The following is a 15,649-nucleotide window of genomic DNA, read 5'->3' as shown; positions in this document are numbered from 1 at the left end:
TGCTTGATTATGGAATAAATTATCTTGTGTTTATGCATCTGTTTGTGATTGCAGGTTGTGCCAAATTCCAAAGCATCCCAGAGATTTGTCTTCATCAAATAGGGGTAGAATGTAGAAAATGAAGCTTTGATTCCTCCAAATCTGTAAAGAAAGCTTGATGCCTGTGCTGCTATGTTTGGGGTTTAATTCCTGGTTGTTTAGAATTTGTAAAGTTCATTCTTAAACCAATGCACAGCTGAATGAATCTGTTTTGAAAAAGAAAAGTGTTTTTCTAAGCCAAGTGAAAAACAACCGGTTGATTTCTCGGTTTAGTTGGTTGTTTTACACCAAACTTTTTTTAGGGTTTTCAAAATTGTTTTTTGACTTGGTTGAATAACTGTCAAAACCAATTCAACCGGTTGATTTTTTAATTTCTTAACAACCTTTCAAAAACCTGTTAAATTTGTTTTCAGTTGATTTGAATATGTTTTGGCTCATGTTTAACAGCCTAAAACGGCTAGATTGAAGAGCTATACAACTGGTTACCCTCCATATTTGAAGATACACAGAAAGTGAGATTAAGAAACATTTTGAGGAAGATTTGATTCAAGCTTTGCTAGATTGCCTAATGTTGCGCAATTGGTTCAAGAAGTGAATTAGGAGCTCTGTGATTTCCTGTACACCAGGTGTAATCTGTTCCTTCTATTCTTGTAATTGTTTTTCATTTTGTATACTTGTAAAACATTGAATATATAAGGTCAGAGGTTGTTCTGACTGTGATTGTGTGAAAAGGCAAAAAGGGTGTGTGTTCTTGTGGGATCAAGATCACCTCTTTGAGTGTTGTGTGATTGTAATTTGTTGTAGGTTACTTAGTAAATACCTAGTGGTTTTCTAGGGATTGGATGTAGCTCTGGTAAGGAGTGAACCAGTATAATTGATTGTGTGATCTTCTCTTTCCCTCACTTATTTAAAATCTGATTGAATTGTGATTTTAACACTGCTGCCATAAACAATCGGTTAAAACGTAATTTCAACCGGTTGTTTTTCTGATAGCTGGTTTAACAGTTCGGTTTTCTTGGCTGATCAGATCCGTTTATCTGTAAATCTATATCAATCTTCATTATTAACATATATTTACGAAAAATGCCTCTTAAACAATTCACCCCCTCTTATTAAGGCCATTAATTCTTACAAATATTATGGTCCCACACTTTATGTTTCAACACTTTCTTTCTACCATCATAATAAATAAGTAAATTATATTATTTAAACGAGGCTGGATACAAGAAGAAGGAGGGAGAACATTCCTTAATATAAGAAGAAGATGGAGGTTCGATCAAAAGATAACAACAACTCGGCTGGGAACCACCACTGTTTCTGGGCTAAACTAAATGTTCTGGTTGAGAGACATCCTTCTTGGCTAGAATATTTTGGCGCCCATCGTGAGACAAGTAAATCAATCTGGCGCCATTTTGAGAAATGCAAGTGATAAGAAGGATGATGACACAAAAGAAAGGAGAGACAATACATCAAATCTTGGATGTGAAATATCACAAACCTTTGTGTTTAAGTTATGTACTTTATTCTTATAGATTTTTTACATCTTGTGTTTTTGTAAGGTTTTTAATGAGGCATAAGAAAAATAATTATCATGTGTTTATCATATGTGTGATTGATATTCTCAGTAAAACCATATTGCATTTGTGAAGTAGTAAGAAGGGAAGCATATAGTTTGGAATCATTCGACAATGACTGTATATCAAGGATAAATAATTTGACTAATCTTCATTTCACTTTTAGTATTTATGCACTTTTTTTATTTTTTGTGTTTCACTATTGTTTTTCTATTTTATTATATTTTTTTTACTATTTTAGCAATCCCTCCTGTTTTAAAGCATTATCCAATTTTTTTTAATTAATTTAAATCTTCTTAAAGTAGCGTATTTGCGATTCACCTAAATTTTTTAATTAAATTGAATTCAAATTTTCTTAAATTAGGATGTTTATATTTTTGGTGAAGATAGGTTTATCTACATTTGTTTTAATTTTGTTCAAAATTTTGATGAAGTTACCTTGTGACTTTTAGAAAAAGTTTATTAGTGATGATGAAAGACAGGTTGATGTGCATCCTATCTTCCTCATTTTCAACACGTTGGTATTATGGTCCCACACTTTATGTTTCAACACTTTCTTTCTACCATAATAATAAATAAGTAAATTATATTATTTAAATAATATGTCTCTATGGAAAAACTGGGGAAATTTCACATTGTTACAAAATTTAGCAACTATAAATTAATTCAACTTTTTTTGTTTAATAACGATGACAATATTTACTTTTGTATTGGTCGGGACCAGATGGTTTTGGGATGTCTTAGTGCCCAATAACAACCGATATGTTTAAAATGCATTAAGATTAAAGGATGATTAACAAGGTTAAATCATACAGATAACTAGTAATATGTCCTTAATCACAATCCATATACTAAAATCGACCCAACAACATGACCCATCAAAGCCGTATAAATAGGCACAACAACCATGACAAATGTACGCCATTATTACGCATTTATTGCACCAAATATTGAAGACTTACTTGAACGTCAGAACACCTTCTTTTGCAGGTGTCCTCCCGACTGAGAGCCAAAAGTAGTGAGCAAGCAGTGAATATAAATATATATATATATATAATATAAATCAATATAAGTATAAGAGTGTCATATCAATGTTAGTGGAAATTTTAATACAATTTTTAGTGGGGTCTTTTCATCGTGTGGTTAAATTAGAAGATTTTAAAGGATGATATTTCAACGTTCAAAAGATTTTTTTTTTAATTTGTTTTTACAAGTTAAGCATGATGAATAAAGTTTGTTATGATGTTTGAATTTAGTACAAATTCATGAAATGTAAAACCTATGCCAAAAACCATGTCTAAGTCTTGACTTGACATGGTGCACACCTCTTACTCAGTCCAATTGAAAAGAAGAAAAAAATCATGTACGAAAGTTAAATTGGCATGGTGTCGAGCTCTCACTCGGTTCAACTGAAAAAAAAGAAGAAAAAAAACATGTATGAGTCTTAAATTCACATGGTGCCAAGATCTCACTCGGTCTACTTGAAAAAAGAAAAAGAAATGTACGAGTCTCAACTTGACATGGTGTCGAACTCTCACTCGGTCAACTTGACATGGTGTCGAACTCTCACTCGGTCAACTTGAAAGAAGAAAAAAAAACATGTATGAGTCTTAACTTGACATGGTGTTGAGCTCTCACTCGGTCCAATTCAAAGAAGAAAAAATCATGTACAAGTCTTAACTTAACATGGTGTCGAGCTCTCACTTGGTCCAACTGAAAAGAAGAAAAAACCATGTACGAGCCTTAACTTGACATGGTGTCGAGCTTTCACTCGGTCCACTTGAAAGAAGAAAAAAGCCATGTACGAGTCTTAACTTAACATGATGTCAAGCTCTAACTTTGTCCACTGGAAAGAAGAAAAAAAATCATGTACAAGTCTTAACTTGATATGGGTTGAGCTTTCACTCGGTCTACTTGAAAGAAGAAAACAAAAAACCATGTACGAGTCTTAACTTGACATGGTGTTGAGCTCTCACTCAGCCACTTGAAAGAAGAAAAAACCATAGAAGAGTCTGAACTTGACATGGTGCAGTGCTTTCACTAGGTCCAATTGAAAGAAGAAAAAACCATGTACGAGTCTTAGCTTGACATGGTGTTGAGCTCTCACTCAGTCCAATTGAAAGAAGAAAAAAAAACATGTACGAGTCTTAACTTGACGTAGTGTCGAACTCTCACCTGGTCCAATTGAAAAGAAGAAAAAAAAACATGTAATATTATTGGCTTTTAATTAGGCTCATTGGCTTATGCCTGGGCTAATGGACTGTGAGGTCATAGTCCGAGTGTAAACATATGAGTTAGTTTCAAGACCAATCTCCAGGATGCGCTTCATAACCAATTACTTTTTAACCTTATCAACCTCATTGGATTATGCTTAGACTTTAAGGTTTAGGGTTTGAAAATAATAAAAAAAATCCTCTTTACTTCTTGATTAGGGGCAATTGGATGGATATGCAAGATTGTAATCAATTTGGGAACATAACTAGAAACGAGACCGAATACAAGGAGAAGGAGGAAGAACATTACTCATATAAGAAGAAGATAGAGGTCCAATCAAAAGAGAACAACAACTAGACTAGAAATCAATGCTTCTGGCTGAATTAAATGCTTTAGTTGGGAGTCATCCTTGTTGAACCAAGTGGTGTTCAATGTTTTGAAGAATCCAAATCTTTTGAAGGATGATGAAGCCTCTGCTTTGCTTGATGCTGCTGTTCTGGTTTAAGCCTTGTTCTGGGGTAGTTCTTTGTTGTAATCAACCCTTAGATTAAATCTCAAAGCAATTAGCATCTCAATTTTATCAAAGCAAAATGTTTTTCAAACTAAGTTGAAACAATCGATTGTTTTGTCGAAACAACCGATTGTTTACACTTAGATGTTTTGAGAAAGTTTGAAAACTGTTTTTGAATGGTGTATTTTGTTAAGTAACAAAACAACCGATTGATTCGAGGAAACAATCGATTGTTTGTTTTAAAACCATAACAGTAAAACTGTTTTCTTTGACTGAGCTTTAAATGCTTTAATTGAATACGGTCCAGTCATTAAATGCTTTGACCAATCAATTTTAAATGCAATTAAGAGTTTGTTAAGATTTGATAACAAACTATATTCTTAGATATATTCTGAAAAACTGTTTTAATGTTTTAAGAATCTTAAAACATAGTTTAGATCAAAGAGTTTTTCAAAGAGTTCTGAGATTGCTAAAGAGTTGAGAGATTGATCAAGGTGCTGAATAAGATTCTACTTGTATTGATTTCAGATATTCATCTGTAACAAGTGTAATCTTTGTAAACTGCTGAACAATTCGTTTGTGTGTGTTGCTGAAATTGGCTGTGTGTTCTTGAGGTGTTCAAGATCAACAATCTTAGTGTTGGCCAAGGAGAGTGTGTGTCTTGAGGTTTTCAAGGTCATTCTCTTGGTTGTGGTGTAAGTGATCAAGTGGTGATTGCTTAGTGGATATCCTCAGGGTTTCTGAGAAGACTGGATGTAGCTCTAGTTTGGAGTGAACCAGTATAAACAACTGTGTACAATCTCTCTATCTCTATCTCTTTAAATTCAGTTTGTTTGTTGTTTGCTGGTATAAACAACCGATTGTTTCGAAGAAACAACCGATTGTTTTTCCTGGTTTTACAGTTTTGCTTGCTGTTTTGGCTAACTGAATTGCTGAATCAATTGGTTTCTGAAATAAGTTCATTCTAGCTTTGAAAAGTTTGCGAAAACCCCTTTAAACAATTCACCCCCCTCTAGTTTAAAGTCATCTTTTCTAACAATCCTTCTTGGCTAAAACAATTTGAAATTATAAAATTTGAAAAGTATTTATAGATTTGAAAACTAATTTTGGATCGTAAAATTTGGAAGATATATCTAAATTTATAAATACATTTTAAATTCTATAATTCAAGAAACATTTTTAAGGTTAAAATTATTTTTTCGTGATTCCGAACAAGTTAACACAGAGCAACATAACAATATAAAGGGTGTTGCAGGTTAGTGAGGAGGACAAATGTAAAGAGAGCAATGAGAAAAGGTGAGTTTTGACTTTTAGGTTGTCTTTGGATTGAGGAGTGTAACTGTGAGGATTTGAGAAGGTGAATGTGTGAGGATTTAAGAGAAAAATGTGAAGAAAGTTAGTATGTTTAGATTGAAGTATGTTAGAATGAATGTGTGAGGAAAGTTGATTGAAGTTTGTGAGTGATATGATGGTTGTGAGAAAATTTTGTTTTTCTTTTAAAAGTGTAATATATAAGATTACAAATTTACCCTTACCTATTACAAAAGTTTAATAATAAAATTGAATTATTTTTTTTAAAAAAATAAATAACTTTCACATATTCGTAAATTTAAAAATTATAATTAGAAAATAAATTTATATTAAATTTAAATAGGATTATTATATTTATAATAGTAATAATTATTAGTATATAATTTTTTTATTATAAATAACTATATATATTATTATATTCAAATTTATTTTATTATAATTTTTATTAATTATTTGTCTATTAATAATATTATAAAAAATTTGTGTTAGTTTAATTTATGTAATAATTACTATTTATATTTAGATAAATTTAATATTATTTAAGATTATTTTTTGTGTATTATATTATGTAATATATATTAAGTATATATATTATATAGATAACAATATTAATAATAATGATAATTCTGATTATTATTATGAAAAGGTTAATATATTTTAAATTAATTTAATATTTAAATATTTTTGTAAAATAATTTTATTTAAAAAAATATTATCATATATAAATTAGTAACATAAAAAGCGTTTGAAATGTATTAAAAAAATATTAAAGATACTAACTAGCAATAAAACATTAATATTTAATAATAAACTATATTATAAATCATAAACATTATAATTATATTGACAAATATATTAGTATAAACACAACAACAAATTAAATAAAAACAGAACATAAAATATTTTGTTAAAATATTAAAATATATTATAAAATTGTAAAATAAATAAAATCTAATATAAATAAAAAATATTTTTTTAATATTAAAAAACCTGTATTAATGGAAAATAAAAAATATTACTATAAAATGTAACGATCATCAATAATTAAAATAAAATAAAAATTTAATCAAATATTATAATTAACTAAATTATAACTCATAACACAAGAATTATATAGAAAAATATATTAATATAAATACAACAACAAATTAAATAAAAACATAAATAAATAAATAAAATTTTAATATTCATATATACCATAAAATTTAAAATAAAGAAGATGTTATATAAATAAATAAATCAAATATTCTTTTTTAATATTAAAAATCTTAAAGTAATGAAAAATAAAAAATACTATTTCAAAAAAAAAAAAATAACAATCATTAGTAATTAAAATAAAATAAAAATTCATAAAAAATTATAATGAAATAAATTAAGCTCATAAATATAATAATTATACACAAAAATATATTAATATAAACAAATAAAATAAAATAAAATAAAAACAGAGCTAATTTCTTAAAATATTAAATATATACTATAAATTTATAAAATAAATCAAATCTTATATAAAAAAACTTTTTAATTTTATTGACTAATAAACATATATCACAGTTTTAACGTTACATTATACACTAATTTATTAATGAGTTTTAGTTTCTTTTTATTTCAATAAAATAAATCTTGAAAAAGTTTATATGAGGCATATTCTGTAATCCTAGGAAACCCCACCACTACAGTGACTTTTTTTTTTTTTTCTTCTTTCTCTCTTCCTTATTCCTCTTCTCTCTTCAATTTCTTTTCCATACCTCATTTATTTCAAAATTTGGTCATGTCATTTATATTCTAGATAAGGAATCATGATACATTTATACCTTATCAGATTTTCAGTTGAGAAAAATGTTTCTCTCTAATTGATTAAGCTCATACTAAAATTGAGTAATATTTGGATAACTTGCTATAGGTTCATAAATTTTAGAGTGGTTTTTCTGTTTGAGATGGATTTTTCACCAGAATAAGGAATTTCAGGTATGAGAAGCTAACTTTAATTTTTTTAGTAGCACCCTAGGCTAGAAGATCTGGATATGGAGAGGATGTGATCCCAATATTCAATTTCTCTTGGAAAGTTGTGTGTTTATATATTGTATTGTTTCTTTATATATTATTTAAACTTGTAGAAATATTAGATTTTGATGGTTTATTATTTAAGTGTTGTTTTATTTTATGTTAAATAGACTTTTGAATGTTGTGGATAGTGTTTTTGAATGATACTATAAGATGAAAATGGTATGAAATTAAATTCACATGTTTGGGATAATGTATGGACTGATCTTTGTTTGTGTATTAAGTATTGATGTCTATGTGATAACAGAGATCTCTGAGCTAGGACTTACTTAATACGGGTCTTCCGGAAGAAGTTAGTTGTTATTAGGTTTGCTGAATATCCTGGATGTGTAGATCCATGTCATAGTTTTATGTTGGGTTTTGAAGAAGATTGAATAATTGAAAAATTAATTGATTTTCTCTTTTGATTGAACTATGTATATTATAAAAATTTATTTTCACTAGCCTACCCTTGCTTTTCTGGCTATGGTGTAAACTACAATGACGGTATATACAAGCAGATGATCATACAGGTGTCGGAGGTTCTGAAAGGTTCTAGAATTTTTTTTGAATCTTATATTGTAAATGTTTGTATATTTCTATAAGTAATAATCTTGTAATAAGAATGTTTAGAAATACTTAAAAGTTTGTATAGAAATCAGTAAAACTTGTATGGTAATAGTTAGTTGTTATTTTTTGGGATGTTACCTATTCAATTTCTTCAACTTAAATAAATTTATTGTATAAAATTTATTTAAAACCTAATTAAGTGAAAAATAAAAATTATAAAATATGAAATCTTTTAATTTTTTTATTACATAAAATTAGGTATGAGTTTCTTAAGAATAATGTAATTTGTGAGAACCATGAAAAGGATCGCTGGAAAGAATAGTTAAAGAAACTCATCTAAATATTCTGTATTGGAAATATGGTAAAAATATTATAATTCATCTTACATTAATTATATTTATCAAATGTATGTTTTTTTATTGGTATAATAACTTATATCATTAAATAATTCTTTGTCAATCACAATATTTAATACATATTATATGTTTATTCAAATTATTAATTATAAATATTAATAATAATAAATATGATTTTAGTAAACTTCTAGAGAAAGTTATAATTTATATGTTTTATTAATTATATTTATTAAATGAATAATTTTATGGAATAATAATTTTTATATAATTAAATAATTTCTAAGTCAGCCATAATCTTTAAACAATCTATTTAATATAGTATTAAGTAAAACTATCAATTATAAAAATTAATTACAAGAAATATGATTTTAAATTGTATATAAGAGTGCATTCAAATAAAACAGTGTGATAATATGTTTGAAATGTATGTTGTAATAGTAAAATATATCATAAAAATTAATTACAATAAATATGATTTTAAATTGTATATAACATAGTTAAACAATGTGATAATACTATTTTTAAAGTATATTTTAACCTATTATATCAAATTAAATAATGAGATGTATGTTGTACTAATAAAATATAAGTATCATAATCTTTTATGAGCATTATCGTAACTTGGTCCAATTTTGACGAAAAAATCTTCAATCAGTTGGGTATAAGTGTGACTATCTGCAGTACCCATTTTGTTAAGTTTACAATACAACAATGAGCATGCACATGCAGAGCATGCACATGCAGAGCATGCACATGCAGAGCATGCACATGCAGAGCATGCACATGCAGAGCATGCACATGCAGAGCATGCACATGCAGAGCATGCACATGCAGAGCATGTATTTATGATAATATATTTATTTTGTCCATTAGAGTAGGAAGGAAACCCTACCTTCTAGAATAGGTGAAGGGTGCGACATTGACTATAGTCAACATCCTAGCCGCCCCACTTTATGCTCTCCCCTTTCTACCTTTTAAGCTTGCTCTCCAAGGCTCCTAAATCTATAAATAGGGAGGCCTACCTCATGTATCCATAAGTTGAAAATATAGTAAAGAAATTCTGCACAATTTTTGTGTGTTGTGAATGAGTGAACCTCCTCCTAAATTGGTCTTAAATGGTGAGAAATGAGCCCTCAAGTGGCGGCCTCCATGCACTCATCTTGGTGATTCCATCCCATCAAGTGGCGTGTTTCATCATAGCTTCACATTCCTAAGTTCTTCTTTCATCAACTCTTCCATTATTCCATTCCTACTATGTTTGTTTCAATTCGGTTTTCCTATCCTTGTTCTTAGATTTTGTTCCTTTGTTTTGACATTTCGGTTCATCTTTGGTTCTTGTATTGCTTGTTCAATTCCGCCCATACTTGTCATCATAATCACCTTTAATTGTGTTTTTCTCTTTGTCTTATGGAAATGAACCTTCACATCTACTTAACCATTTGGTTAAGTTAATTCCAGTGTAAATTTTCCTTAGGCTTTCACCTATAATTGTTTTAAAATCCAATTTTAAGTAAAGTGTCACCATACAAATGAACAATCCTAAAATCAACTCACATCAAATATCATTGAATCTGAGACAGTTCCTTCCCATCCGTCCAAGACATATGTGAATTTTATGTCAAAATCACAAGTTACAAATACATTTTGAGGTGACCGATTTTTTCTACCAAAATAACGAGGTGCCTTAGCACGTGGGACCCTGACACATACATGAGTGTCATCTATGGCCCCTAAATCCTAATACAAACCAAAATACAATTTTTTTCAATAACTCAAATACAACAAACATTATTACAAATTAAAATTAATTTTGTCATAAACGAACCTTAAAGTAAAGATAAAATCGATTGTTGCTTAAGATCTGTGCTTTCACACCAGATTGATTTAAGAAATCTTCTTCCAACCTAAGAATCACATTCAAGACGTTATGAAAGTGGCGGGAAACAGTTTTTTCTGTATCGATGGATGAATAATTAAACACTTTTATTCTTCACGTTATGTCTAATGATGTGGAGAAGTTTTGCAAATTGTTCTTCCATGGTTGATTGATAGACATCTATAACAAGTCCAATTTGTCTGTTTTGTTGACATAATTGAATGAATGATTCAGGTCCTATGCAAATAATGTCACGAGAACGTTCAGTATGCACCAAGTAGTCCATCAATCTTTGTCTATGACACTCTTTTCATGATTCGAACTTTGTAATAAAGTTCGTTATATCACTTAACATACCCAAGATATTTAATCCAAAACCCACTATATAATTACTGAGGCAACTTGTGTATTTTTTTTTGTATTTGTTGTTCTATTTGAGAAATTAGAATTATTATAAATTACAATATGAGAAATTAGAATTGTTATAAATTACAAGAGTTTTTTTTTTGATCGGCAATAACAAATAAATAAATTTGAACCACTTCAGGGGTGGTTCAACCCTTATACAAATTGCTCACCACCAAATACAACAGCAGACCGTCAAAACAAACAAACCAACGCCTTGCCCTTACTTAACCTAGAAAGAGAAAAAACTTCAAGAAACTAACCTCAAGCACTCCAATGGTTCTAAACACCAATCAGAGAAGGAGAAAGAAACTAACCTGGAATTTGTAGAGACCCAGGACCAAACCTTTACTTGTACCAGCGCAAAAACTTCAGACGCATCAGCCACTCCTCTTTTGAAAATTATTGTGTTCCTATGACTCCAAATTTCACTAACCACCCCTATCCAAATTGTGTTCCAAACAAAAGAACCTGTCTTAGAAGGAAGATTCAACCTGAACTGATCGAAGTTAAACCTTGGCTCATTATGAGCCACAAACAGAACCCCAAGCCACCTGTAGCATAAACACCAAACACGCCAAGCGATAGTACAACCAAAGAACAAATGACTACACGACTCTTCCTCCTTCCCGCACAGAACGCACCTCAAGCTTTCTAACTGCACCCCTCTTCTACTAAGATTAACCCTAGTAGCAAGCTTGTTTTCCAACACCCTCCAAGCCAAAAGAGCTGCAGAAGGCACAGCCTTACTCCTCCATATCTTACTAAAAACCGACAAAGAATCCGCCTCATTGTCCTTCCTGATAAGTTTGTAAGCTGAACTTACTGTAAAAGGTTGTAGATCCCCAACCTTCCAAACCCAACTATCAGCCTCTCCTGGGGCCACCCCAACCCCAACCAGGAGCTGACCCAACTGCTCCGCCATCGGATTCTCCCACTCAAAGAAAGACCTTCTCCAAGCTAGTTTCCAAATCCATCTTCCATTAGACCAATACCCACACTCCAACAATTTTGCGTCATTGTTAGAGCTAATAGAGAACAATCTTGGGTATACATTTTTCAACGCCTCGCCCTTCAACCAACTATCCTTTCAGAAATAAATATCCTTCCCATCACCTACTTTCCACTCAAAACTGTCTTCGAAACTTCTCCCCCACCCCTCCGTCGACCACACTTCCTTCAAAACTTTCCACCAAAGAGAGCAACTCCTATCTTTACCCTCCACTCCCAGAGATCTCCACCCACCATACTTAGACAAAAGAACTTCCTTCCAAAGACCGACCTCAACCGAACCCAACCTCTAGATCCACTTCCCCAGCAAAGCCAAGTTAAACAGCTTTGGGTCTATGATTCCTAGACCCCCAAACTCACGAGGCTTACACGCCAAGTTCCATGAAACCCAAGCAATCTTCCTTCCGTCTGCACCCCAACCCCAAAGAAAATCCCTTTGTAGCCTGATCAACTTCCGTGCCACCCCAGCAGGCAATTTGAATAGTGACATAAAGAATAATGGGATGGAAGAAAGCACTGACCTTATCAGACAAATCCTCCCATCCATCGACTAACTTCTTCCCTTCCACCTGCTTAATCTCGCCTGCACTTTCTCTAGCACCCCGTTCCAAAACGCGTTGCGTTTATGACTCCCTCCAACTGGCATTCCCAGGTAAATGAAAGGAGATACCATCGTATCGCAATTAAGAATCGCTGCGAAACGCTGAAGTGTGACCTGGTCCATCCCCATCCCTCCGATCCTGGTTTTCGCAAAATTAACCCTTAACCCCGAACCGAGCTCAAAACATTGTAGGATCGCCTTTAAGTTGAAAACGCTTTTGGTATTCGCTTCACAGAAGAACAAGGTGTCATCCGCATATTGTAACATATTTACCTTTACTTTATCCTTTCCAACCTCCAAACTGTCAATCAACTTCTTTTCTTCTGCCACCCTTGTCACCCCAGCTAACCCTTCCGCTACAATGAGAAAGAGAAAAGGAGCAAGCGGGTCGCCCTGTCGAAGACCCTTTCTGGGAAAGAACTCCCTAGTTGGACTTCCGTTCACCAAGACAGACACCGAAGCTGACTCCAAGCATCCCTTTATCCACCGAATCCACCGGTCGCAGAAACCCAACCTCCTTAGCATATAGTAAATAAAGTCTCATTTCACCGAATCATAAGCCTTCTCATAGTCGACTTTAAAAAAGATACAGCGCTTTCTCTTCCTCTTGTACTCCTCTAACACCTCATTTGCAATGAGCACGCTATCCAATAGACCTCTCCCTTCAATAAACGCTGACTGTCTTATATCAATAATTTTTCCAATCACCTTTTTCAGACGCAAGGAGAGTACCTTAGAGATGATTTTGTACAAGCAACCTACTAGAGAAATAGGTCTAAACTCCCCCAGCTGTTGAGGGTTTTCAACTTTTGGTATCAAACAGAGAAATGACGCATTTGAACCTCTTGGCCAACAACAAAACCCAGCAAAGTCTTTTACTGCTGACATCACATCCTTCTTTAAAATTTCCCAGCAGGATTTTATAAAGCCAAAGTTGAACCGTCAGGGCCAGGACTTTTTGAACTATCACACCCCCAGATCACTGCCCTGACTTCTTCTTCAGAAAAACCACTGACTAACGAAACGTTGTCAGCTTCCGAGATAGAATTGAATCTAACCTTGTCAAGTCTGACCTAACACAAATCGTTCCTGGCGAACCTTTCTTCAAAGAACTCACACACCTTATTTTTTACCTCCTCCTTACTATCGCACCATTTGTTATTATCAAAGACTCCGTGTAACTGATTCCTTGCCCTCCTCCATTTTACCGCAGAATGAAAGAACTTTGTATTAAGATCCCCCTGCTTTATCCAACTCTGTCTTGCTTTCTGAAAAAGAATCGCCTCTTGTTTAGCTTTAGCCTCGGTAAGTTTAGCAAAGAGAGACTTTCTTTCATCCCTTTCTGACTCTACTAACCCATCTTCCTCATCACGAGTGTCCAGTTCCTCTAACCTTTTTTGGAATTCCTTACTAGCCTGATTCACGTCTCCGAAGACTTCCCTATTCCACACCTTTAAGTCAGCTTTTAACTTTTTAAGCTTTTCTTTAAACACAAAAATTCCCCCTCCTGTCACCTTGTAAGAAGACCAACACGAGCACACGAAATCCTTGAACCTGCTATCTTTCAACCACACATCCAAACATCTAAAAGGTTTCGGGCCCTAGTCGACAGAAACTTCTTTCAAAATAATTGCACAATGGTTCGATATTGACCTGTTTAAGACGTATTGTTGGCTGTTTGGCCAGTACTCCAACCACTCCTTAGATACCAACACCCTGTCAATTCTGCTTTTAACCAAACCATTGGGCTTGAACCAAGTAAACTTCCTGCCCACCAACGGAATATCTGCCAACTCTGAACTTTCAATGAAATCATTGAAAGCCTTTATTTCTCTAGAATAATCAGTAATCGCAACCACACTCTTCCTTTCCTCCTGTCTTCTTACAGAGTTAAAGTCTCCAATGATACACCAAGCCTTTGATAATTGACCCTGTCTGAAACCGCTGATCTCGTTCCACATCTCTTTCTTCTCCCGCAAAGAGCCTGAACAGTAAATATTCACAATAGTAACGTGAGTTCCAATGCCCCTCTTCCACACCCCTTCTAACACAGAAAAATTCCTACCATTTACAAAACTGGACAACTGAAACGCCCTATTGCTCCACATCGTGATTACTCCGCCTGCGCTGTTAACAGCTTTGTTTTCCACCCAATCCACTTCGTTGGTTCCCCAAAGCAGACACACCTTTTCTCTACTGAAATCCGAACACTTAGTCTCCTGTAAACACACCATGTCCACCTGCTCCCTGCTGATCAAATCCCTGACATAATTCCTTTTATTTACCCCGCCTACCCCTCTAATATTCAGACTAAGAATCTTCATTGACAAACTTGCTCCTTTCTTTCCACATTTTTCTCGTAGTCACACCACCTTGATTAGATAACAAATAAAGACCGTTTAAGACTACTTCTTCTCGACCAGGAAATGAAAAACCTGTTTCTTTCCCTACTCCCCAGACACTTGCAGCAACATTCTTGTCAGTCTTCACCCAAAATATCCTGTTACAGTTCTCAATTGCGCTGTCAGAAGGGATTAAAGAATTCGACGAACTACCAGTTTGGTGAACCAAAAACACTTGATCCACTATGGGATGTTCACCTCCGACTTCCCCAACCAAACTCGGCAACCTACCCTTCGAAGAGACAATATTACCCCCGCCTTCCACAACATCTTTCGCACCCGTCCCCAACACCGCTGACAACCCTCCCAGAGAAACGTTTCTCCCACTCTCCTTCGTAGTTGGACTTTCAGGCCTTTTCACTTCCTCCTCTTTTTCTAACTTATCGAAATCTGCATGCCCGTTTCCAGTAAAGCTGTGGGAAGTTAACAACTTTGGATGATCTTCTAATCTCGACCACCTGACAGCTCCTTCTCCCTCCACCCTGGCCCCAGACTGTTCCACTTCTTCCAATAAAGGTCTTGTCCCTAAAGAATCTTCTATCCTACTCACAAAACGCAACTGTTCCGAATCGAACTCACCTACCACATTCTCAAAACCAGCATCCTGGACGCACTTACTCTTTAAATCCCTTCCAGACTCCAAAGTTTTCGGAAATGTAGCTTGATCATTAAATGCGCAAACCACTTCTTTCCCACTCACTGCTCCTCTTTCCAAACGTCCAATAAGAGGTGCGCA

The 15,649-nt window shown here is 33.2% G+C and overlaps 1 protein-coding gene across 1 annotated transcript; it reads right to left on the bottom strand.

Moving 5' to 3' along the window:
* Nucleotides 1-13,051: 13,051 nt before the first annotated feature.
* On the bottom strand, nucleotides 13,052-14,745 carry LOC137834271 (uncharacterized). The gene is made up of 3 exons (XM_068642334.1): nucleotides 14,165-14,745; nucleotides 13,645-14,065; nucleotides 13,052-13,300 (listed from the first exon to the last, which is right to left on the bottom strand). Exons 1-3 carry the CDS (start codon nucleotides 14,743-14,745, stop codon nucleotides 13,052-13,054), a joined length of 1,251 nt encoding a protein of 416 aa, XP_068498435.1.
* Between the last annotated feature and the right edge of the window lie 904 nt (nucleotides 14,746-15,649).

The sequence above is a fragment of the Phaseolus vulgaris genome, chromosome 5, assembly GCF_000499845.2.
Source record: "Phaseolus vulgaris cultivar G19833 chromosome 5, P. vulgaris v2.0, whole genome shotgun sequence".
NCBI classification, from domain to species: domain Eukaryota; kingdom Viridiplantae; phylum Streptophyta; class Magnoliopsida; order Fabales; family Fabaceae; genus Phaseolus; species Phaseolus vulgaris.
The sequence above is the reverse complement of the archived record's forward strand: the minus strand, read 5'-3'. Positions and strand labels throughout refer to the sequence as shown.

Excerpts from the sequence above, each read along its gene's own strand:
- LOC137834271 (XM_068642334.1), bottom strand. The coding sequence starts at position 14,745 with ATGGTGTGTTTACAGGAGACTAAGTGTTCGGATTTCAGTAGAGAAAAG. Across the intron at positions 14,066-14,164 it reads CAACAATACGTCTTAAACAG|GTTCAAGGATTTCGTGTGCT; the intron begins GTCAATATCGAA and ends GAAAGATAGCAG. Across the intron at positions 13,301-13,644 it reads GGTGCGATAGTAAGGAGGAG|CTGGGGGAGTTTAGACCTAT; the intron begins GTAAAAAATAAG and ends AACCCTCAACAG.